Source organism: Rhipicephalus sanguineus, chromosome 10, assembly GCF_013339695.2.
Source record: "Rhipicephalus sanguineus isolate Rsan-2018 chromosome 10, BIME_Rsan_1.4, whole genome shotgun sequence".
NCBI lineage: Eukaryota > Metazoa > Arthropoda > Arachnida > Ixodida > Ixodidae > Rhipicephalus > Rhipicephalus sanguineus.
This window is the reverse complement of record NC_051185.1, coordinates 84367230-84391958: the sequence shown is the minus strand read 5'-3', so window position 1 is coordinate 84391958 and position 24729 is coordinate 84367230. Positions and strand designations below refer to the sequence as shown.

The 24729-nt window shown below is 46.4% G+C and overlaps 1 protein-coding gene across 1 annotated transcript; it reads right to left on the bottom strand.

The window, feature by feature from the left end:
- Window positions 1–540: 540 nt before the first annotated feature.
- LOC119406557 (uncharacterized) lies at window positions 541–4924 on the bottom strand. Its single transcript, XM_037673297.2, has 3 exons — window positions 4680–4924; window positions 3010–3269; window positions 541–1069 (listed from the first exon to the last, which is right to left on the bottom strand). The coding sequence occupies exons 1-3, from the start codon at window positions 4881–4883 to the stop codon at window positions 541–543; spliced, it is 993 nt and encodes a 330-aa protein (XP_037529225.1). The 5' UTR covers window positions 4884–4924.
- Between the last annotated feature and the right edge of the window lie 19805 nt (window positions 4925–24729).

Here is a 24729-nt window from a genome sequence, read left to right as displayed (position 1 = left end):
TAGAGAGTGTCTAGCTTTTTATGCATTAAGTATTAGTGCTTGTCTGCTTCGACCTATTGACCTTTGCATTATTGCACGAATTTTCATCCCATTTCTTTTTGGTGTCCTCGTAAAACTCCGTGGACATTTTTCTATCATTTGTGTTCAATGTGCCGCACGTATCTGATTCTCTCGCGATTTTTTTAGACGATCTTTCCTTCCAGATTTTGCCAAGTTCATTTATCTCTTTCTCAATTTCATGACCGTGCATTTCAAGTGTGTAAGTATGTTCGTACACCTATACGGACCTCATTTAAGCTTTTTTCAAAGCCTTTTCTTGAGGATTTAAAATAGAAACCATAAAGGCTCCCGTAAAGCAAGGCTTTCCTGAAGACTGTTATCCGGGATAGCTCTCGTATGAGCGCCTTTGGTAAGTGCAACGGCTATGATTGTCAATTCATGCCACAGAGTATTATATCACCAGATGGATAACTGCTTAGTCTAAACATCCTAGTGACGCCATTGCTGGTGAGTAACACGCACCCGAAACCGGCTGTGACGTCACTTGTCGGCGACCTTGCCGTCGTCCTTCACGGCGGGTGCTTTGTGCATGACTGCCTCGACGGGTAGACCACTATTGGCGGCAACGACGGCGGTGTGGCTCTCACCAACACCGGAACTCCTCCTGGAAGACTTCTTGGACGTCTCCGCGGAGCCAGCTGCGGATCCCTTTCCGGAAGCGGAAGTGGACCCTTTGCCCGAGCTCGTAGCGGATCCCTTGGTGGATGACTTTCTCGAACCCTGTCCGGACTTGTCCTCGCTGCGGTGCTCGGAAGAGTGACCGGACTTCTCGCCGGACTTGTCAGCCGACTTCTCGCCAGACTTGTCGCTGACTTCTGAGGCCGCTGCCGCGGCAACTTCGCCACCCGCAGGCGCGTCGGACACTGCGCTAGTCGACGCCCTCTCCGCTGGCGCGCCCTTCGCGCTTGGCGTCACCAGGGCGTCGGGGCCCGCCGGCTGAATTTCTGTGCTCGTCGTCGGCGGCGGTGGCGGCCTCTTCTTGGGCGGCTTGCCATACTGGTCTGGCGGGCTGCGCCATAGACACACCGAGGAACAAAATATTGTGAGCATAGCATTCAGCGTTCACCTCAATCGCCAGTAAAGTCATCACCATAGGCAGCGTCATCTTCATTCAGAGCTCTTGCTATCAACCTCACTCTATTTGACTCGGAAGCAGCTAGTTTTTTTTATTTGTACGTTTCTTTTCTAATTCACCCATGAAAAACACCTTTGCAGGAGGTATTGGGTGTTAAGCACCGAGCTCCAACGACAAATAACTAATGTAACTCGCATAAAATGTACAAATATCGCATGAAATGTATACAATGGCCAAGTAAAGCAGCATTCCAAAAATAAACAAGGCACATGAATTCATATGCGGGCACATCTGATCACGGAACATTACACGATCTGTTGTTGAAACAATGTCATCGCGAATACTCTAATCCCATCCCCTAATCCCCGCCCCCTCGCGGAAAGACGGGGACCAAAGGCAGGCTATTGTGAGAAGCGCTTCATTTTCACTTTTACAGCGAAAGCTGTTATGAGATCATTTCACCGGCCGTTTTTGGTGCCGTAGTTGTCCGCCGCCGCCGCCGCCGCCGCCGCCGCTGCCGCCGCCGCCGCCGCCGCCGCTGCCGCCGCCGCCGCCGCCGGTGTCCGTAACCAGTATCGCTCGAAATAAGAAAAAAAACTAAATAAGAAAAAAATGCCAGGATGGAACGAGGTTCGAACCTGGGTCCTCTGCGTGGGAGCCCAGTATTCAACCTCTGAGCCATGCCGGTGCTTGAAGCTGCTTTGCAAAAAGGTCCTATACAGGCTTCATGTCGGGAAGGAACCACATTAGCATATGGAATATAGCGTGGTAAAAGAGTAGAATGAGCACCAAGCGTCGCAACACGCGAATTCTGTAACCAGGCGTCACACAATGCGAATTGCGCAACGAGTAGGTTGTTGAATGCTTCCAACCCATTACAAAGAGCTCTGCCATAATTATTCATCGTCATCACGCACAGCATCAACAAAGTGCGCATAATGCCTTACATGCGTTTAGCAGGTACCACGGCTGTCTGTAGAATGACGAAAAATGGCACAGTGCCTACTGCCCTACTTCTCAAAAATTACAATGATTTATAGCGTAGTGGGTTCCTCGCAAGTGCACTTCTGTTGGTTGCCAAGGAAGCCCATAAGGCTCCCATGATCCATTTCCTTAGGGTCTCAATAAAGTCAATTCTCTCTCTCTCTCGCTCTACGTTTCTCCGGTTAAAGTGTGTTATAAAGCGTGGTGGGACAGTTAAACAACGACAGGGCGTCACACAATATGCATTACGTAACTAGTGGGCCGTTTAAAGCTTCCAACCCATTACAAAGGGCGCAACCATAATTATTCATCGTCATCAACCGCCGCATCAACAAACTGCACATAATCGCTTACATATGGTACCTCGCTTCTCCGCAGAACAACGAATAATGTCGTGCTGGGTGCTTCCCAACTTCCCAAAAATTACGCTTTGTGGCGTAGTGGGTACGTTGCTAATGTACCTGTATTAGTAGCCACAGGAGAGTTTATAACGGGCTCTAGAAATGCCGCTCTTCCAGCTTTCGCTGTGACTGTGCTGCGCTTTCCGCGCAGGCCTGGCGTTTTTTCATCCATCGCGATGCTCGTTTTCTCTCGGACTCAACCGAAACGGGGGGGGGGGGGTCGCTGCGGTGAAACTGCGGAGAGGCGTTCATTCACGGCTGATCGCCGACAAGGCCACGATCGAGAGAGCGTCAATTATTGGAAAACGGCGCATAAAATTAGGCATGTGACTGGTGCACCTTCAGGGGCCGCATTTCTGTATACGCTCGCCGACGCCGGGTCTTTTGCGTACGACGCCCTCACCGAAACCTGTGAGTTATAATAAGCTTAGCAAGAAAATGCACCGCCACAGCCGTTAGATAAACCATCCATGTCGAATAGAGGCGTACAGAGGCGTGGAGATGGTCTTGATGAACTCCTCGTAGTCGACGTGCCCTTCGTTGTTGGCGTCCGCCTCCCGGATGAGCTCGTCGGCCTCCTCCTCGGTCATGCGCTCGCCCAGCGTGGTGACCACGTGCCGCAGCTCGGCCGTCGTGATGAAACCATGGCCGTCGCGGTCGAACACGCGGAACGCGTCGTGCAGGTCCTTCTGGGCGTTGAACGCGCGCGTGTACTTATGCACCAGGTCCACGAACTCCGGGAACTTCACCTGCGGTGGACGCGTACACGGATGAATGTAGTCTATGCGAACTCATCTGTGCAGAGTCGGGCTACAAAACAGTGCAAAAGAAGGACAGTTGGCGTACCATGGTCAAGGATACTGGAGTTCTGCAAATATACGAGTATAATGTCCAGTTGTTACATAAGTTCCTTCGGCTACTACAAGAGGCAACTGCTGATTATAATTGACCACTGGCATAAATAACGGGGGGGGGGGGGGTCAGGGCGGTCCTGATCACCCTTGTGCTCAGGCTGGTGGGGACACCCCTTGCAAGAGTCCCCACTTGAAATTTATCTTTCAGAGATCGTATATTTAAATTGCTTGACAGTTACGTATAGCGCGTTCAACTTTTTTTAATGCCTGTTTATTCTGTAGAGTGCACCTGTGTTCAACACCCCTCAGCTGTGCGAGACTTTTGAAATCGCAACTGCCGCTCGGCCGGTTTCAGAGAGGCCGCAATAAAACAGTGCAGTTACGCGAGCTGGGAACCCGTGTTCGTTTTTCAACTTGATTTCAAAGCATTATTTTAATGTTTATATAAGCGAAATAAAACCTATATTTCTAAAAACGAAATGGCCGCCATGGCGAGATGTTTGTCCCACCTTACGATTTTTCTGGATTTACACCACTGTAACTGACTACACCACCATAGGCTTGCCCACAAGGGAGAGGGGTGGTGAGGCGCACAAGGGTTGGGTGACGAACACCGCAAATTACATAAGGGGGCGCCAAGTCTGTCCCATACCTTTACTTAGCTGAGTTATGGCAATACAGGTTTTTTTACTCTAATGGCGATCGAGCACTCCAGATGTTGCGATCCTAAAACTCTTTACTGCCCATCTTAACCTCCGGAAAGCCAGGGACCAAAGGCAGGCCGTTATTAAGACATCATCGCTTCATGCGAATTTTTGCATCCATTGGAATGCTTGTTTTCTGTCGAACTGGACCGACCGCCAGGGGAGGTGAAAAGGGGGGGGGGGGTTGAAGGGAGGCGCTGAGGTGAAGCTTCACTTAAGCTTCCCTCCCCCTAATGGAGAACTCTGCGAACTTGCGCATGTCGCGTGGTATTTTCTTGTATTTCTCGGGCATTTGCATTGAGCGGAAAAACGAATACTTAATAGATACAAAGTTAGAAACTGTGTAATATGACGTTTTGCAAACTGATCTACAACGTTGTAATTGGTATTCTTTTCCAGATTCGTTGCTTTAGAAGTTGATTAATCAATATTACCTAATTAAGCAATTAAAACAGAAATAGCGTGCCACATTGCATGCAATAGTGATTAGCAACATACATTTGGTCGCGCCTACATGAAATGCGTCGACAAAATTTTAAACTCTGGCTAGAGTTAGCTGGGGCAGACTCTATAGCCTTGACAACGACACAGAGCTTCCCACCTTCTTCTCGAGATCCGCGGGCACGGTGCTCTTAACGCGCTTCTTGAACTCCGGGTCGGTGACGACGCGCCCGGCGGTTCGCAGGATTTCGTCCACGTGCTCGAAGGCCACGGTGCCCGTGCGCTCCGTGTCGAACTTGAAGAACACGTCGCGAAGCTCGGACACCTGCGCATCTTTAAGCTCGTCTTCCTTGGTGAACGACATGACGACCGCGGCTTGCTTGCTGCTCCCGGGCAGAACGCGTGATCTTCTTCCTCTGCGGCACGCGCGCCACGACTTCCACGGATGACGACGATGATGTCTTATAAAAGCGGGCGCTTTCCCGCTACGGAGGAAAACAGTAAGAAACTCTGTGCTAATGTGGGTTTAGCAGCGAAGCTGTTTAGCAAATCGTTCCTTGTCTGGCGAACCAAAAGACTATCATCATCATAAACGGTTACGTGCCACAGAAATTGGGTAAATCCCACTACTCACCACCTCATCATCATAAACGGGTATGTCCCACAAAAAATTGGGTAAACCCCTCTACTCACCGTTGGTCCACTAAAACTGAAGGTAACAGTTAGCCCGACAAATGGCTGCGAAGCAACGGTGGCGAGCCGAAGACCCCGAGTACGTACAACGATACCAGGAAACGGGAATGGCAACGGCGGTTCTGAGAAGACCCCGAAGCGATGGAAGGCTTATACGCCAACGACGACGTGCCCGTCGATGTATGAGAGGCGCGAACGCTTGGTTTCAGCGCGAGGTTTGTCTCTGCAGTTTGGACACCCGTGTCGTGTCTGTGGCTGTCTGTGGTTTAACTCGTACCTCTCTGCGCTGAGAATCAGCCTAGAAACAACCTAGCATCACCTAGCAAAGGCCTAGAAACAACTTAGAGGCAACCAGATTAGTCTTCAGAAGCAAGGTGCGGGAGCGGGCTAGTTGGTATTCCATAATGCTAAAACTTTAGCGCAAAAGGTGCACAGTGGACAAAGAAACGCTGTGCACTGTGCAAGCGCTTGTCCTCGTCGTTTCTTTGTCCGCTGTGCACCTTTTGCGATAAAGTTTTAGCATTATAGTCTTCAGAATCGTCCAGTTTCATGGTTTTAAGCCTTGCGCGGCTTAGTGCAAGCTTCGCGAACTTTTTGTTTAGGTCTTGGTGTAGTTCTAAATCATGCGCTTAGTGCAGCTCCACTACCGTGAAACATGAGCAACAGCGTAGTACGGGCAACCCAGTGATTCCCTTGGCACTTCCCACCGCCTCGTCAATCGCGCGCTTGCCGAGGCGGTGGCGCCCTCTTTTGCGCGGCGCGGGTATCAGCCGCATGTTTCAGAAGCATCCTTCGCGGTTTCAGGTAAATTATTGTGAGTAATCCTTCGTTATTTCTGTAGTTTATATTATTAAATGCGAAGCATTTCTTAGCGAACTTCTGCGACTTTGAGCGTATCTATCTATCTATCTATCTATCTATCTATCTATCTATCTATCTATCTATCTATCTATCTATCTATCTATCTATCTATCTATCTATCTATCTATCTATCTATCTATCTATCTATCTATCTATCTATCTATCTAGCCGCCTACGACTTTGTGCTCTCCTGGTCGCTTGGTTTATCGAATGTGCACCAAAATTGGTATGGCGTAACATGACTGCATGACGAACGTGAATGACAAGTCATAACATGAAAATCATGACACGCATGTCATGTACAGCATGATTTACATGCTACGCTCATGGTGCGCTGGCGGCCGTTTCGCTAGTTTGATATACACCAAAATTGGTATCTTGCGACGTGACTGTGTGACGAACATAAATAACACGCGTTAACATGAAAATCATGACACGCATGTCATGTACAGCATGATTTACATGCTACGCTCATGGTGCGCTGGCGGCCGTTTCGCTAGCTTTATATACACCAAAATTGGTATCTTGTGACGTGACTGTGTAACGAACATAAATAACACGAGTTAACATGACAATCATGACTCGCATGTCATGCACAGCACGACTTACGTGCCACGCTCATGGGGCGCTGGCGGCCATTTCGCTAGCTTGCTCTACCCCGAAATTGGTATTGCGCGACGTGACTGTGTGGCGAAAATAAAAACACGAGTTAACATGAAAGTCATGACATGTATGTCATGTACAGCATGACTTACGTGCCACGCTCATGGGGCACTGGCGGCGGTTTCGCTAGATTTATATACACCAAAATTGGTATCTTGTGACGTGACGGTGTAACGAACATAAATAACACGAGCTAACATGAAAATCATGACACGCATGTCATGTACAGCATGACTCACGTGCCACGCTCATGGGGCGCTGGCAGCGGTTTCGCTAGCTTGATCTACCCCGAAATTGGTATTGCGCGACGTGACTGTGTAACGAACATAAATAACACGAATTAACATGAAAATCATGACACGCATGTCATGTACAGCATGACTTACGTGCCACGCTCATCGGGCGCTGGCGGCGGTTTCGCTAGATTTATATACACCAAAATTGGTATCTTGTGACGTGACTGTGTAAAGTACATAAATAACACGAGTTAACATGAAAATCATGACACGCATCTCATGTACAGCATGACTTACGTGCCACGCTCATGGAGCCTGGCGGCCATTTCGCTAGCTTGCTCTACCCCGAAATTGGTATTGCGCGACGTGACTGTGTGGCGAACATAAAAACACGAGTGAACATGAAAATCATGACACGCATGTCACGTACAGCATGACTTACGTGCCACGCTCATGGGGCGCTGGCGGCCGTTTCGCTAGTTTGATATACACCAAAATTGGTATCTTGCGACGTGACTGTGTGACGAACATAAAAACACGAGTTAACATGAAAATCATGACACGCATGTCATGTACAGCATGACTTACGTGTCACGCTCATGGGGTGCTGGCGGCCGTTTCGCTAGCTTGATATACACCAAAATTGATATCTTGCGACGTGACCGTGTGAGGAACATAAATAACACGAGTTAACATGAAAGTCATGACATGTATGTCATGTACAGCATGACTTGCGTGCCACGCTCATGGGGCGCTGGCGGCCGTTTCTCTAGCTTGATCGACCCCAGAGTTGGTATTGCGCGACGTTACTGTGTGACGAACATAAATAATAGGAGTTAACATGAAAACCATGACACGCATTTTTCTCAATGACATACAAAACGATGTATGCAGCTCTTTGCTGGCTGCTTCGCATTACATCGATTCCCACAATGCGTGGGATCTGCCGGCTTTTTTTGACCTTGTTAATTCATTTTGCACTGGTTTTGAGCATTGTTAGCCTTACCTATAGTAGGCCTGTATTCACTACTGCATGACCATGCGACGTGAGACAGTGGATGGACGACAAGTCGGGCCCCTAAAGTGCTACGCACTTAACATAAGAATTGTATCCTAGCAACAAAGGAAAGCAAGATGAATGAAAAATCTAGAGAGACCCTAATCCTTGGCTTAGGTGTCTGGTGGTGGCCCTCGCACGTCGGCGTTCGTTTGTATTTCCCGCGCCGATGAAGCGGATCTCAGAGGCCGCGTAGAAAGAAATGCGTGGTTGAGATCTGCACCGTCAGGTGCCGCGACAATCGGGAAGCTGCCCGAAAGTTGCTGTTTAAGCTGCTCACAAGAAAAGCGTGTGCTCTTTCAATGAACTCATTCAATAAAGTTTCAATAATTATCCCGACAGTTAATTGACCCTTATCCTAAGTAAACTTATACCCGTTTGCATATGCACCCAACATAACTCTGAACTTGAACCAGGACCATTGATTTCGTATTAGTTTTGCTTTTAAAAGAAATTTTCTGAATATTCGGAAAATCGGAAATAGAAGCGAAGTAAGAGTGTCACTCGTTGCTCATGCCCCCAAAACACTAGGTTGGCTTAGCAACGAGCAGACGCTTTTATATATGGATTAAGAACAGGATATTAAGAATAAGCCTCACGAAAAGCAACACAGAAACGGGAACAGATAAACTGGATGATTGATAGACTTTCCTGCTTTGTCCTTATTTCACATTGCTTCGCTTCTTAATTGAATTCGAGCACACCTACAACTACCCTGACGGTCACGTTGATTGTGCTTGTTATACCCGAAGTTCGTAGTAAGGGACTTATCCTATCCATGACAAAAGTAATCACTCAATTTGTAGCAGTGTTTGTGTCTTTAAGAAGTCTGTTATGCTTTTCAAAGAAGAACCTATCACAGCGTTTTCCAGCCACTGCAGGTCGTCCATATGCTCCATCCTCTCCAAAGCCCTTGCTGCTAACATGCTGTTTCGTGGGCGTTATAATGTTGAAGCGCTCTCAAAAAAAAAAAAAAAAGAAAACGCCATGCCTGCGTGGAACACGTTGCACAGTTACAGCTCAATCTGGAGGAGCAAACTCAGAACCCGTTGTAAACCCTCTTAGGGCTCGTATAGTGTAAATTTAATTGCGAAGGACATAAAACATCCTAATTCATGGTCGTTTTGCGGTTCAGCGAAGTACCCACTACGCGTCCGTAAGACAATGTGTGCACCTAGGTAACTGCACACTTTGTTGATGTTATAGCTGATGAAAATGTTAACGAATTATGGCTGAGTCTTTTGTAACCTGGGCGCGGGCAGCATCAAACAAACCATTCGTTGCATAATTCACATGGCGTGGCACCTGGCGAGACTGTGTGTGTGTGTGTGTGTGCTGTACATTGTACTGTGTTTGTGGGTGTGTGTCTCGATCCCTAGTGTTCCGTCTTTCTGCGCTCGTAAAATTTGTCACTAGAGTTAAGGGGCTGCCACGCTGACTCCTCGCCCACCATGACACTTGAGTAAGGTCTTTTCCCAAAGCAGTTTCATGCAGGGCTGTGCGAATAACAAATGTTAAACTTCGAAGCGAGTTCGGAATAATGAGAAGCAAGTGTGAATCGAACCGAACATTTTTCGAATGTTATCGAATACGAATAGTACATCTGATGACATTCGCAGAAAAAAAATTTTTTTGTCTCCACCAACCAGACATGAAAAGTAGGTTTGTTGTACAGCAAGTATTGTACAGGAAAGTATGCATTGTACAACACTACTGCTTGACAGTACCACACATGCAGCAATTTAATGATGTCACGAAGGATGAACAGCTGCATCGTATGTTCGGTAAGCAGCGTCACCGTGGTGCTGCCGCGGTGGTATAGTGGTTTTGGCGCCCGGCTGTTGACCCGAAAGACGCGGATACGACCCCGACCGCCGCGGTCGCATTTTTGATGGAGGCAGAATGATAGAGGCCCAGACACACAGATGTAGATGCACAAAAAACAAAAAACAAAACGTAGTCAAAATGTCCGGAGCCATCCACTACGGCGTCCCTCGTAATCATATCCTGGCTTTTTTTTCCCGTAAAACATGAGCAATTATTACTAATTCTAGAGTAACATTTGTTTTCTGAATACAGGCCCAGAGCCCATATTCATCTAAACTTAAAAGGTTAAAATATTTCGCGACTTAAATTTCTTCCAGTCCTGCTGTTGAACATATTATCAACAAAAGCGGACGACGAATGACAAGAACCACACATACGAACGAAAGGTCAGCCAGTGTAGATATCTGAGCGTGAAAAAACAGCGCTCCGATACGGGACAAAGAAACCGTAAAGAAGTACACATGCACAGCGCTGAGTAACAGCTGAGTTTATTATCACTTGACAAGCAATGAATAAGAGGACATAAGTGATGTCACGGAAACAACAAAGCAAAACGTTCGCACTAACATGTTTGCTGTTTCTGTGACGTCACTTGTGTCTTCTTATAAACTCAGCTGTTAGTCAGCGCTGTGTATGTGTGCTTCCTTACGTTTTCTTTGCCCCGTCTCGGCTGTTTCTTCAAGCTCAGTATGTACTACCAACTGGCCCGCCAACAATCAGTGTTGAAGTTTAATGTTTGACGGAAGCCCGTCTGGTCGGGATGATACATGGTGAAGGTAAAAACCTCGAGGCACTGCGCCGACCAAAATGAAAGTTAAAACACACAGCAAAGACGTTTCGGCTCCCACACGGGAGCCTTGTTCACAAGTGAAAGTTTTTTTTTTTTTTTTCACTTGTGAACAAGGCTCCCGTGTGGGAGCCGAAACGTCTTTGCTGTGTGTTTTAACTTTCATTTTGGTCGGCGCAGTGCCTCGAGGTTTTTACCTTCACCAACAATCAGTGTTGTAGATATCTGTGTTTGTTGGTATGCCATCTCTGCATGTTTTGTCGCGTAATGCAACTAGTACAAGGACTCAGAAGAACGGCATTACACGCAAAAAGCGCACGAAAAAGAAGACTTTCAAAAAAATTTTTTTTGCGTATTTATTATAATAAAATTCACGGGGTCACTTATGCCCTCACCTAAGACGACCGGAAGGCGAAAGCCTTCTTTTTTTTCTTCTCAGTCGATGTATTGTTCCTGTCGACATAAATGGAATTAACCTCCCGAAGTGACTCTGTTGTTTAGAAGGCATGTTTGTGGTAATGTTTGCATAGTTTATGTAATTGTTCATTATTTAGGCGTTTTTGTTCTTTTTTTTTGTACAACAAAATGTACCTCGTCCAATAACCTATTGCTATTTGTGTTGAGTTGTAGTGGTCTATGTCCCCCCCCCCCTCCTTCAGGCAATGCTTTATGGCAATGTAGGTGAAGTGTAAATAAATAAATAAATATTGTGTTTAGTGAATTCGACACCACGACGGGACTTCCATTATTTTAGAGTAGTGATTGCACAGGTATTGGCCAAAAATATCAGCTCATGTGAAGAAATTATTTTGAAAGCTTGTTAGCCCAGCGACAGCCGGTACACAACCGGAAACGACGGGACAATACGCTTACTCACAGCTGATAGATTTATCGAAATGGAACATAATTATAAGTGCAGAAAAATAATCGGCTGAGGGGGAGGGTATGCATATCGTATCATATGATGACGCATGCATATCATAACGAGGGTGGAAAATATCAAAGGCCAATCTTGACAGTACATGTGACTTTCAAAAAGAACACGTCCCACAGCTAGACCCGACGAGTGGCTGTCCAACGCGTGCAACCTCCTCTCCCCCCCCCTCAAATATGATATGCCTTTGCTACTTCTCCAGTTAACAGATTGAAGCTTTCGAAGATAATCTCTGTTCCCTTTAACCCCCGCCTTACCTGCAGTGAGTGGCTAAATCCGCAGATGCCCAGATGACTTCCTTGAGATCTGGCGTTCATTTTGAAACACGATGACCCAGCGCCAGACTGGCCTACATCAGGCCCATAGCCGGGGGAGGGGGGGGGGCAGGGAGCTCGCCCCCCCCCCCCCCCGAAATTTTGATTACACAGGGTGTTTTATCGAAAATAAATCATGAAAATAGGCGTTCTTCTCAAATAGTCAAGGCTTACAGCAAGTGGCCCCCTCCCCCGAAAAAAATTCCTGGCTACGGGCCTGCCCTACATATAGACCTTACCAGAGATAAAATAGCTTATCTACACATGGTAGCCAAAGTTTACGCAACGTAGGCTCCCCTGCAAACGCAGATTCCTGCTCTGTTAGTGCATGGCGCTTGAATCTATCGTGCAACGGTATAGATCGCAATACTACTCCAAGTTGGAACTTTTATTTATTTATTTATTTATTTATTCATTTATTTATAATTCTGTAAGACAATACGAGCTGCGACAGGGTGGGATTTGCATCTACAATGGAGTGAAATCTGTCAACAAAATATCACGAGAGCACAAATAAGAAAGCAGGCAATAAAATAATTACAGCCCAATAAAAATACAACTGCAGTTTTTGTTCAAAGGAAGCCAAGCTACCAACTCCAATTAACACTTGCGGACCACTCAGCTATTGTGCGAACAAGAAGTGAATATTTGTACACAACAACTTGTGAGCTGCAAGGTAAAAACAAAACAAAAAACATGACAATTAATTTGAGGTTATGTCGCCCTGGAACATAACTGGAACAAGCTGGAACAAGGCTTCCTGGAACATTTCGTGTCCCGTAAACTTTTGCTGCAGGGTGTACAACCTACGATACTTGTTGCACGTGCTGTGAACTCCTTACTGCGCTTTATGATACACCATGAACGCTTTGTGTGAGAGCACGAACGAATAAAATGAAGGTCATTGTGGCTGAGAAAAACAACTTCAACCTTGGACCCAAGCCAACTTATTTTAATTCAAGTGGTGTTACATGTAAGCGCGGAATCACGTCAATGTGCTTCTTAAGACGATCCTCACAGGCGGCCTGTTTTATTTTTTTTTAATCTTTCAGAGTGTTAACGCAGTCTGAATTTATAATAATTTGTGGATAGCCATATCGTTACTGCTTTAAAAGCGTTGAATGTTGGACGAGTTGGTGTTATGACATTAACCCATATATGCCCAGTGTCCTATATAAAGGACGCTTCTTTGATGCACTCTAACATCCCTATTTCTTTAGCTGATGACTAGCGCCACCTACAGCACATCAAGCAGGTCTCATTCTCAACGTGTGCAAGCATAGACATTGCTTGCCTTTCATGCTGCCACGTGCCGACCGCTTTCTCCCGGCAAACGCGTGATTTGTGTGAAAGACGTCATGGAGAGGAAGAAGCGCAATGTCGGTGTGCACGTGAAATGTTTCAAGGATTACCACACCCGCAAAAAGCACACCTAATGCCGAGTCTCCTATATGTAGGACGGCCTGAAAAACAGTGTTGCGCTTATGTGGCAGTAAATAAAAAAAAATTGGCCGCGTATCTGCGTGCTTCGCTGCAAATGTCGTCTAAAGATGATAGAAGAGGCGCTGCGTGAGTATGAACGCCATCTGGCAATACGTCGGGAAACGTGAATGCTGTGTTGCGGGCTGGTAGTCACGGCGCAGCAGCAGGCGAAGACCGGCGGTGACCAACGCGACCGGCGGGGACGCCAGCCAGCCCGAACACGCAGTTTGGCGCGAAGCACCGAAGCAGAAGAAACGTCCGCACTCAACGAGTACTCTCCACACACTCTTTTATATTCACGTCGCCTGGGTAAAGCAGGAATGCCAGAGCGGCGCCCCATGGCACTCGTACAGTGCAATACTGAACCGAAACCGAAACACAACAATGAGCTCGTGCAGAGGGCACGGAGGAAGCCAAGTTTCGGCGCAGTCGCATTTTCAGCGCAGCTTAAGAAACTAGGGTCTCTAGAATTACGTATCTATTTATTTTCTATTAAAGGAACACACCACCTAACTTACCTAGTGATGTTGCGCCTCAGATATGCGTAATGTTTGCTTTTTGATCAACAATGTACACAAGTCCCCTTTCTTATGGATCAAGATGATGTTGGCATTCTTCCAAGTATGAACCTACACGTACACAAGTATGAACCTAGTCAGCCGTTCACGATGGCTGGCCCTTGGGCAAGTGGTTCAACTTTGGCCGAGTGGCTGAATCGAGGGACGTGCCGACAAACAGAAAGACAGACCAAAATTTCTGCGTTTAAGTTCCCCAAGAAAGACTATCGTCTTTAAAAACTTGTGCTTTCTTTTGAAGGTAGAAGTACACTTTTTCTGAGTTTGGGCATATATGGGTTAATATCATCGTAAATAGCGCAATGTAAACGGGGCAACAGAAAGAAAGGGCTGGATCGCGCTTGTGTTTGTTTTAGTTTCTGTGGCCAAGTTTTCTAGCGCTATTTGCGATAAACTTGATCTCTTTACAGCTTGTTGATCTCTGACACGGAAGCTCATAATCCACCGTGTGTTGAAACGGCTTTTCACTGTAGGACCCACACGTGTTGCGATTATTTTTAAGGAGTTTTCAATGACGGGAATTGCATGCATGGTTAATAAAAAGGCTTAATTGATGTTCGTGGACAGTTCCAGCCACAGCAATTGAAATAACAATGTTAAGTAAAAAGAAGAATTATCATTAGGCAGCCCGGGGGCAATTCGAAAAAAAGTTTAAAATCAATACTTTAAACCAACCTCGACAGGAACGGAGGATGTGCGCAGGGCAAGCAAAAAAATAAAAATAAATGAAAATAAAAACAAACAAAAATGGGAGCTTTTCGTTGTGATATGAAAATATACAAGCAGAACGACTCCAGTATCACGTCCCCCTCGATATTTGTAGTCTGGTAAAGCGCGCCGCTTATCTCGAGCTTTTTTTCACGTCATATTGGCTGGCAAATCGCATGTCGGGCCATTCCTATAAAAAGCGGTTCCTGTAGCACAAAGAACATCAGTCGCCGTCCAACGCCTGTGCATATCCTTCTTCTTATGGGCCTCAGTGAACGTGACCTTCTTCGAGTTCACCGCTTCATCCAAGTCTGCACCGTACTTCGTAGTCTTTCCAACAAAGCCCAGGGAAAATTGCACGCCCACCGCTGAAAAACCCAACTGACCGACTCACCCAAGACGTCAGCGTGTCGTTGTACTCAGCGTTCAGCGATTCTGTTCTGCATCGAGCGGGTTTGACGGTTCCTTCCTGATCGGGACGCCTACTCCCAAGTCTCGCGTGGCAGTCAACTACTCGGGTGTCGAAGGACAGCATCATTTCTTGAGTCCAGGACGTGCGAAAGTCCTAGCTACAAGCCCTGCCTACGTCACCTTCGGAAGGCCAACGGCGCACAGGTATACGCAGGTTGCAAAAGCCAGACCCCTTTGAGAGACGGAAGATGTCGCAAGGACGTCAGCCGACTGAATGGCGCAGCCAAGCCGATCGTGGGCCTCCGGCCCGAAATGCAGAACCACCGTACCCGGGTGATGTTTACACATGGCGTTCAGTGCACCTACGAGAGCACGTCCCTGAAAGATGGAAGCAGTCACGTCCATGCTCGGCCGCAGCCATTGAACAATCACCCGCACCAACGCCGCAGCAATACCGAGGCCCGGAGCGGCAGCAGAACTGAAGTCGGCTTCGACAGATCGAGTGCGTACGCGGGCATCTTTCGAACTCGCCAGATAGAGACACCGACTCTCTTAGGTGCTGTATAGTGTTGCTACCCTTGTAAAGAATCGCTGTGTCATTCCAGCCTACAATGAAGGCGAGGTTTCATTTTGTTTCTGTGATTCTTCGAGCCACTGTGTCGTTCTGCATTCAGTCGAAATTGGACTGTGACACGTCGATCCCCGCATATATAGCACGACTTTCATATGCCAATCATTTCATTTCATCGCGACACAGCAGAGGCGAGGCATGTGTTGTACCATCATACTGAACGCCGTCTTATAGGACACAAATAAATCGTTCATTTGTGTCATTATGTCTCACTACCAGTTAATGCAATGTCTGAGAGAGCAGTCAAATAGTTTGCAGATACGGATTGTGATCGTGTTTTTTTTTTATTCGTACAGGCCAGGGCATTCCTTACATTTGACGCTTGTGGATCGCCATTAGAAAAACATTAGCGTATCTTGCACTAAGTCTCGCAAGGCTGGGTGACAACAGAGCTGGTGAGCACGTTCAGCTTCTCTTGTCAACCATGTGTATACAGAATGCTTCGAATAACCGAGAGCTGAGCTAGTTGGTAAGTATTTATTCTAAAAGGACAGGGCGTGCAAACATGGACACAAGAAAGAAGTCGGGACACCAGTCGGCGTTTGTGATGTCCTAACTTCTTTCTTGTGTCCGTGTTTGCAGGTCCTGTCTTTACAGAATGCTTCGGCGGTGATTGAGAGCGCGCTGGTTGATTACGATGATAATTTTCTCTCTACGACACACGGCAAGCCTCGACCATAACAGCTCAGCTGTAATAAAAAAAAATGCCAGGCCTGCGCGGAAAGCGCAGCACAGTCACAGCGAAAGCTGGAAGAGCGCCATTTCTAGAGGCCGTTGTAAGCTCTCTGGGGCTACTAATACAAGTACACTAGCAAGGTACCTACTACGCCATAAATCACAATATTTGTGAAATTGGGAAGCACCTACAACGCCATTATTCGTCATTGTGCGCAGAAGCGAGGTTCCAGCTACACATATGTAAGGCATTATGTGCAGTTTGTTTACGTGACGACTGATGACGATGAAGAATTGTGGCTCAGGCCTTTGTAATGGGTTGGAAGCTTTAAACGGCTCACCAGTTACGTAATTCGCATTGTGTGACGCCCGGTCGCTATTTAACTCTCCCACCATGCAATATAACATACATTGACGTGAGAAAGAGAGACAGAGAGAGGGGGGAAGAACTTAATTGAGACCCTGAGGAAATGGATGATGGGATCATGGGCTTCCTTGGAAACCAATGCAAGTGCCCTTGCGAGGAACCCACTACGCTATAAATCATCATAATTTCTGTGAAGTAGGGAAGCAGCCAAAAGTGCGTTGGCGGGCTAGTTGGTTGTTCATGCTTAGTTTCTACAGCACGACTGGACGCGGCCGGAGAAGGAACACGCAAACACACACACAGCGCTGTGTGTGTGTTTGCGTGTTCCTTCTCCGTCCGCGTCCAGTCGCGCTGTAGAAACTAAGCAGGAAGCAGCCACTATGCCATTTTTCGTCATTCAACGGAGAGCCGTGGTACCCGCTAAAAACATGTAACGCATTATGCGCACTTTGTTGGTGTTGTGCCTGATGACGATGAAGAATTATTGCAGAGCCCCTTGTAATGGGTTGGAAGCATCCAACAGCCCACTCGTTGCGCAATTCGCATTGTGTGACGCCTGGTTACAGAATTCGCGTTGTGTGATGCGTGGTTGTTATTTCACTCTTCTACCACGCTATATTGCATATGCTAATGTGGTTCCTTCTGGACATGAAGCCTGTATAGCGTCGTTTTGCAAGGCAGTTCCAAGCACCGGCATGGCTCTGAGGTACAACACTGGGCTCCCACGCAGAGGGCCCAGGTTCGAACCCCGTTCCGTCCTGGAAATTTTTTCTTATTTCGTTTTTTTTCTTATTTCGAGCGATACTGGTTACGGACACCGGCGGCGGCGGCGGCAGCGGCGGCGGCGGCGGCGGACAACTACGCCACCAAAAACGGCCGTTGAAATGATCTCATAACAGCTTTCGCTGTAAAACAACGCAAGCGATACTCGCAGAGGCTAACTACGGAAATCATCCATGAAGATAAACAGGTCACCTGAAATGTGCAGATAAATACATTATTTTCTGGGGCGCTATATGAGTGGACGAAGTGTTCATCTGGTGACGTGCGACGGGCTCACTGGCAGTTGCCCAGATATACAGGGTGATTCTTTTAGAAGTGACCTATTTCATTGGGATCTAGTTTAGTAACAAATTATCCGATCCTAATGCGGTTTGCGGCACAAGATTAAGGAAGGATGAAAATGTAATGGGCCATTTCGCTTTTTTGATGCACAATGTGGAAAAGAGAATAAGAAATAACAAGAACCCCGACATTGCGCGAAGTTCCATACAAGAGGGACGCCGTATGCTGGCATTGCGCATGCGACGTGGCGTGACGCGCGCGTAGGTAAATAGAGTGCTTCGTGTTCGCGTGAACGTAACGTGATGAGGCTGGCGTCGCCAACTTCGGCCGCCACTGGCTGACGCAAGCTCTGCGCCGTACTAGCCACCCCTCTTCGCAAAGTTTTTTGCAGTTTTCGTTATTTCATATTTGCTCTTGATTTTTCGGCGTTGAACATCGGAAACCGGGAAGGGATATTAATTTTACAATACAGTCGACTTAGAGGAAAAAGAAGCAGAAAAAGAGCATGGCTTACGCCTTTGAGTCGTAGTCTTAGTCGAATGCATAAGAGACCCTGTGGCATCTTTCGTTTGTTGGTATTTCGTCTGGTTTGTTTCAAGCTGGAAAAAATTTGCTTCGTGTCAAAGAACCATGTCTCCGGAACTTTCGAGCAGTTGAAATGGCGATGACATTATTTGTAATTCGCCATAGACCCGCCCCCACCTCACATAGATGCTGAGGACGTCCATGACCCATCCCAGCATACACAACTGCAAAGTGAGAACCAAAGGTATACCCTAACCACTGGTTTGATTTCCCACGGAGAGCGCTGGTGACGGCTCAGAGCAACACTCGGTGCACAGCTCGTGGTTCACTTGACACAGAATGCAAGCTGTTCCTCAGTGATATAAAATAATGGCAGAACATAGTAAGGTAAGTGCCGTCGCAAATGTCACGCTGGTGTGAGAGACAGCAGATCAAAAACAGTGAGAGGGTGACAGTTCATATCATCAGGCGCTCTTATACCTACTCATTTAGCATTCTTCGAACGTCAGTGTGTAAAGGCTTTGTGTTGAATAATCTAGACACAGATTACCACTTTGCGCGTATGATTGCTAGTTCCTAGTTCATTGCGGAAGAACTTACAGCGCGAAACCATTTCGGAAACGGACAGTAGAAGAGAAGGACACAAACGCTGAACTCCCCGCAACAAAATTTATTTTGAAACGGAAGGAAAACTTATATACACGTGATTATGAGCCAACAAATCTCTGCGCATGCGTGAAAAAACTACAGTTAGTCATGTCTTGGAAGCCAGATAACCGTATTCTTTATCTAAACGCGTGATTGACATATGAGTGACGCCTTTGCTTGATAATGCTTTTAAGGCGCGAGAGAAGACAATCACGGGCGCTCTCTCCCGTGTCCTTTCTTGTGATTCTGTTCTCTTGCACCACAAAAGCATTATGAACGTACGCCAACTCGCCCAAGAAAAAGTTCTCTTAAGCAATTCGTTTTAATCCTGTACTTAAAATGCTTCAGCAGTTTCCCTTATAAGCTGATCATGATGCTTGTATCTTACAATAGCTTTCTTAAGGTCGGGCGCACATTCAGGCGACCTACAATGTGCGGCCAAATGAAGACTTCCAGGGGCTATTTCTTCTCATTCGATAATAATATCTGGGAAGCCACGATATGGTAACGAGACACGCCCACGTGGGCACGCCGTAGTGGAAGGCTCCGAAATTTCGACAGTCGGGCGTTCTTGAACTTTTCTTGGCATTTGCACCCGTGTACATCGATTTATATGCACGTCGAAGAACCCCAGGCGGTTAAAATAAATCAGGAGACGCCCCACTCATGCGTGCATCCTAATGCTGTCGTAGTTTTGGCGTGTAAATTATAAATTATTACGCCATGATAAAGAGCTACTCCTGGGCCCTGTAGAAGCGACCTGAGGGCGCTATTTATTTTTAAGCGGCACAGACACATGAACTATAGAACCTGCCCGCCTAATAAAAAATTCTCATATACCTCGCAGCAAGCCTTAAAACTTGAAATTATTTTTTTTTGTATCGCGTGACGCACGAGAAAACGCAAGTGAGTAAGAGATAAATAAATTAGAAAAGGCAATAAATTTGCCTAAATAAAGTGAGGGTACTCAAATGGTTGAGTACTCATATGGAGGGTACCCAAATGGTTGAGTACCCTCACTGCCCCGTGCAAATTAAGCCCTTCCAGCCTCAGATTGGTCGTACCTCTGACAGAAAGTCAAGAACGATTTATAATCATTTATATTTATCATCGTAATTATTTATATTGAAATGATGGATAGGAGATATTGGTGCAATTATGGTGGCTACTCCTTCTCACTTAGCATACGAAATATGCTATAAAAATTAATATAAGAAGGGCACGAAATGTTACACCATTACAAGATGTGCGAATGCAGTACGATCGAACACCACATGAGTCTCAAATAGTCGAGTACAAGTTCAAATAGGCAAAGTAAGTTCACCAGTGTACGTCCAAACTCAGATATTCTGTATGGCTTGACATACACCTTAAAACTTACTCAAAAAATAGTTACAGATAACATCAAACACACGATCACAACATTATACGTTTGCTTTCAGTGTGAAGAGGAAGGCAACAGCTTCGTGTAGGTCAAATCAAATATTTCGATAAAATATTTGATTATTCGAGAAACGTCTTGAAGGCGACTGATCACCTAAAGGGGGGTGCCCATTCTACCCCGGACCATCGCTTACTCGGAACTGACCCGTGATTTCTTAATGAGCGGCGTTATGGCCAGGCACGATTTTTGACGCTATATAAAGGGGGCCGAGGACTCCTGATGCTGCGCCATGTGTTTCCGCCAGGAGGAGCAACAGCGGCATCGTGAGGGTTGGGTTGGTACGTGGGTACACGATACTGAGCCGTTTAAGCGCAAGAACTTCCAGACGAGAGAGCGCTTGTCCGCGTCTGTTGCAGTCTCTTGTCTGATAGTAATTGCGGCTATAGAATTTTTGATTATAGTTCAGGACCGTAGCCAGAATTTTTTTCCGGGGTTGGGGGAGTTGGGGGGGGGGGGGGCACTTGCTGAAGGCCTTGGCTATGGCGCAATATTTTTACCAACACAGGCCCAGAGCCCGTATCAATCAAAACTTCAGCGGTTAAAATATCTTGCAACTGAAAATTTTATACAGTCTTAGCGCTGAACATGCTGTCAGAAAACTCACAGGGTCCTTTATACATTCGCCAAATACGACTCGAAGGCGAAATCCATCTTCATTCTCTTCTCAGTCGATGAAGTCTTGGTGGACCCCGGCATAAAATACTTTCGCGTTAAAAAATGAAATGAGAAAAAATTCCTAAGAATGGATGGGACTTCAACCCGGGCCCCCTGCGTGGCCGTCGAGTATTCTACCATAGAGACACGCTGGTGCTTGAAACTCCTTCGCAAAAATACCCTATACAGTTGTCATGTCGGTCAAGAAATCGTGTTGACATATGTAATATAACGTCAGCAAAAGGGAGAGTTGGGCTAGTTGGTTTGCGTTCATATTGAAACACGTCGTAGAAGTGTAAAATAACAACCAGGTGTCACACAATGCGAATTGCGCAACGAGTGGGACGTTGAACGCTTTCAACCCATTATAAAAGGCTCAGCCATAGTTAATCGTCATGAGCCATAGCACAAAGTGCACATTATGACGTTCACATGTGTAGCGGGTACCTCGCTTATCCGCAGAATGACGAATGATAGCATAGTGGGCGCTCCCCTAATTCATGAAAGCTACGGCGGTTTATGGCGTATAGTGGGTGCTTTGCATGTGTACTTGCATCAGTTGCCACAAGAGATCCTACAATGGGCTCTGGAAAGGCGGCTGTTCCAGCTTTTGCTGTGACTGTGCTGCGCGTTCTGTGCAGGCCCGGCAATTTTTTTGCATCACTCGACCTCTCAAATCCTGGCCGTCCAGAAGGCCCGCGCGAGGGCCGTCAGGTTTAACCTGATGGTCCCCGAGTGGGCTTAGCCAGGTGACGCTGAGTTTACTCGCGTCTATTGTGGACCGAATAAAGTTGTTCACCCACTCACTCGTACTGACGCCGCCGATGGTGAATTTCCGCGTTTGATGAGGCATCTAAAGCTTTCGCCGTAAAAAACCCGACCGATCAATGACAAGAAACAAACATACGAACAAAAGGACGGTCAGTGTAGCCGCCTGGGCTTGGTTGGTGAGTATTTTCGCACGTTTTGCCGCGTAACACAAATAGTACAATGACTCAGAATAAAACTATGACACGCAGAAGCAAAATGAAGAAAACATGAAAAAAAAAGCCGGCAGATCCCACGCATTGTGGGAATCGATGTAATGCGAAGCAGCCAGCAAAGAGCTGCATACATCGTCTTGTACGTCATTGAGGAAAATGCGTGTCATGGTTTTCATGTTAACTCCTATTATTTATGTTCGTTACACCGTCACGTCACAAGATACCAATTTTGGTGTATATAAATCTAGCGAAACCGCCGCCAGTGCCCCATGAGCGTGGCACGTAAGTCATGCTGTACATGACATACATGTCATGACTTTCATGTTAACTCGTGTTTTTATTTTCGCCACACAGTCACGTCGCGCAATACCAATTTCGGGGTAGGTCAAGCTAACGAAACCGCCGCCAGCGCCCCATGAGCGTGGCACGTAAGTCATGCTGTACATGACATGCGTGTCATGATTTTCATGTTAACTCGTGTTATTTATGTTCGCTACACAGTCACGTCGCAAGATACCAATTTTGATGTATATCCAGCTAGCGAAACGGCCGCCAGCGCACCATGAGCGTGGCATGTAAATCATGCTGTACATGACATGCGTGTCATGATTTTCATGTTAACTCGTCTGTTATTTATGTTCGTCACACACTCACGTCACGCAAAATCAATTTCGGGGTAGATCAAGCTAGCGAAACGGCCGCCAGCGCACCATGAGCGTGGCACGTAAGTCATGCTGTATATGACATGCGTGTCATGATTTTATTGTTAACTCGTGTCATTTATGTTCGTCACACAGTCACGTCGCATATACCAATTTTGGTGTATATCCAGCTAGCGAAACGGCCACCAGCGCACCATGAGCGTGGCATGTAAATCATGCTGTACATGACATGCGTGCAATGATTTTCATGTTGTGACTTGTCATTTACGTTCGTCATACCGTCATGTTACGCTATACCAATTTTGGTGTACATTCGAATAACCAAGCGACCAGGAGAGGACAAAGTCGTAGATAGATAGATAGATAGATAGATAGATAGATAGATAGATAGATAGATAGATAGATAGATAGATAGATAGATAGATAGATAGATAGATAGATAGATAGATAGATAGATAGATAGATAGATAGATAGATAGATAGATAGATAGATAGATACGCTCAAAGTCGCAGAAGTTCGCTAAGAAATGCTTCGCATTTAAAACAGCAAATCTACGGCTTAAATTTCTTGATAGTATTCATTACAATCATAATGCCATTAATCCCCTTAAGTACCTCTCAGAATCGACGTAAATCTCGCTTATACGATGTAACTCACAAAAAATATCAGGATACGCGTCCAAAACGCACGTTTATGGTAGTTAGTTCTTCGTAACATTAGCGTAAATCCACAAAAATAAGAACGGGGGACGCACATTTTATCAAGGCGGCTATTTTCTTCTTATAAATATCGGTTTTATTTTCATTTATATAAAAAGTAAAATCATGCTTTGAAATAAAATTCATATGAGAGTATGGTTTCTAGCTGGCATGATCAGATTCTTCTTTTGAGCTTTCTTGGAAACCGTTCGAAGGGCATCTGCAATTTCAATAGCCTCCCACAGCTGAGGGACATAGAACAGATATTATAATAATAATATCTGCGGTTTAACGTCCCAGAACCACGATATGATTATGAGAGACGCCGTAGTGGAGGGCTCCGGAAATTTCGACCACCTGGGGTTCTTTAACGTGCACCTAAATCTAGGTACACAGGCCTCAAACAATTTCGCCTCCATCGAAATTGCAGCCGCCGCCGCGGACATAAGGTGTTATAGTCAAGGCCTTCAGCGTGTGGGCCCCCCGAAAAAATTCCTGGCTACCGGCCTGGTGAGGACCCCGAGACATTCCCCCTTCACCGTGATTTACGCGAGTGCTTCGTAAGAACAATACAAGAACTTCGTAAGAACAATATAGGCTAGGTTATGCACATCGTATCCTATGAGAACACGTGCATATCATAACAAGGGTGCAAAGTATCAAAAGCTAATCTTGAAAGAACGTGTGGCCTCCAAAAAAAAGAGCACTTTCTTTCTCTTAAAGAAAGACCAGAAGGGCGACTGACGCATGCAGCTCCTCCCCTTTTTCCGATATGATAAACATCTGCCGCTTTTCCAGTTATAGCTGACTGTAGCTCTTCAAGACAACCTCCGTTTCCTTTAACACACGCATTATCTACACAGTGACCGGCTAAATCCGCAGATGCTCCAGATGACTTCATTTGGATCTGGTATTTCTTTAGGAGCACGTTGACTCAGCGCCCAGACAGGCCTACATATAGAACTTGCCAGCGATAAAAAGTGATTGTCTACACACGATGGGAATCGTTTACGTAATAATAATAATATCTGGGGTTTAACGTCCAAAAACCACGATATGATTATGAGAGACGCCGTAGTGGAGGGCTCCGGAAATTTCGACCATCTGGTGTTCTTTAACGTGCACCTAAATCTAAGTACACGGGCCTCTACCATTTCGCCTCCATCGAAATGCGACCGCCGCGGCCGGGATCGAACCCGCGACCTTCGGGTCAGCAGCCGAGCACCGTAACCGCTATAGAACCGCGGCGGACAAACGTTTACGTAACGTGTGCTTCACTGATAACGCAGATTCCTGCTCTGTTAGTGTA

Excerpts from the sequence above, each read along its gene's own strand:
- LOC119406557 (XM_037673297.2), bottom strand. The coding sequence starts at position 4,883 with ATGTCGTTCACCAAGGAAGACGAGCTTAAAGATGCGCAGGTGTCCGAG. Across the intron at positions 3,270-4,679 it reads CCGCGGATCTCGAGAAGAAG|GTGAAGTTCCCGGAGTTCGT; the intron begins GTGGGAAGCTCT and ends CGTCCACCGCAG. Across the intron at positions 1,070-3,009 it reads AAGACCATCTCCACGCCTCT|CCCGCCAGACCAGTATGGCA; the intron begins GTACGCCTCTAT and ends TCTATGGCGCAG.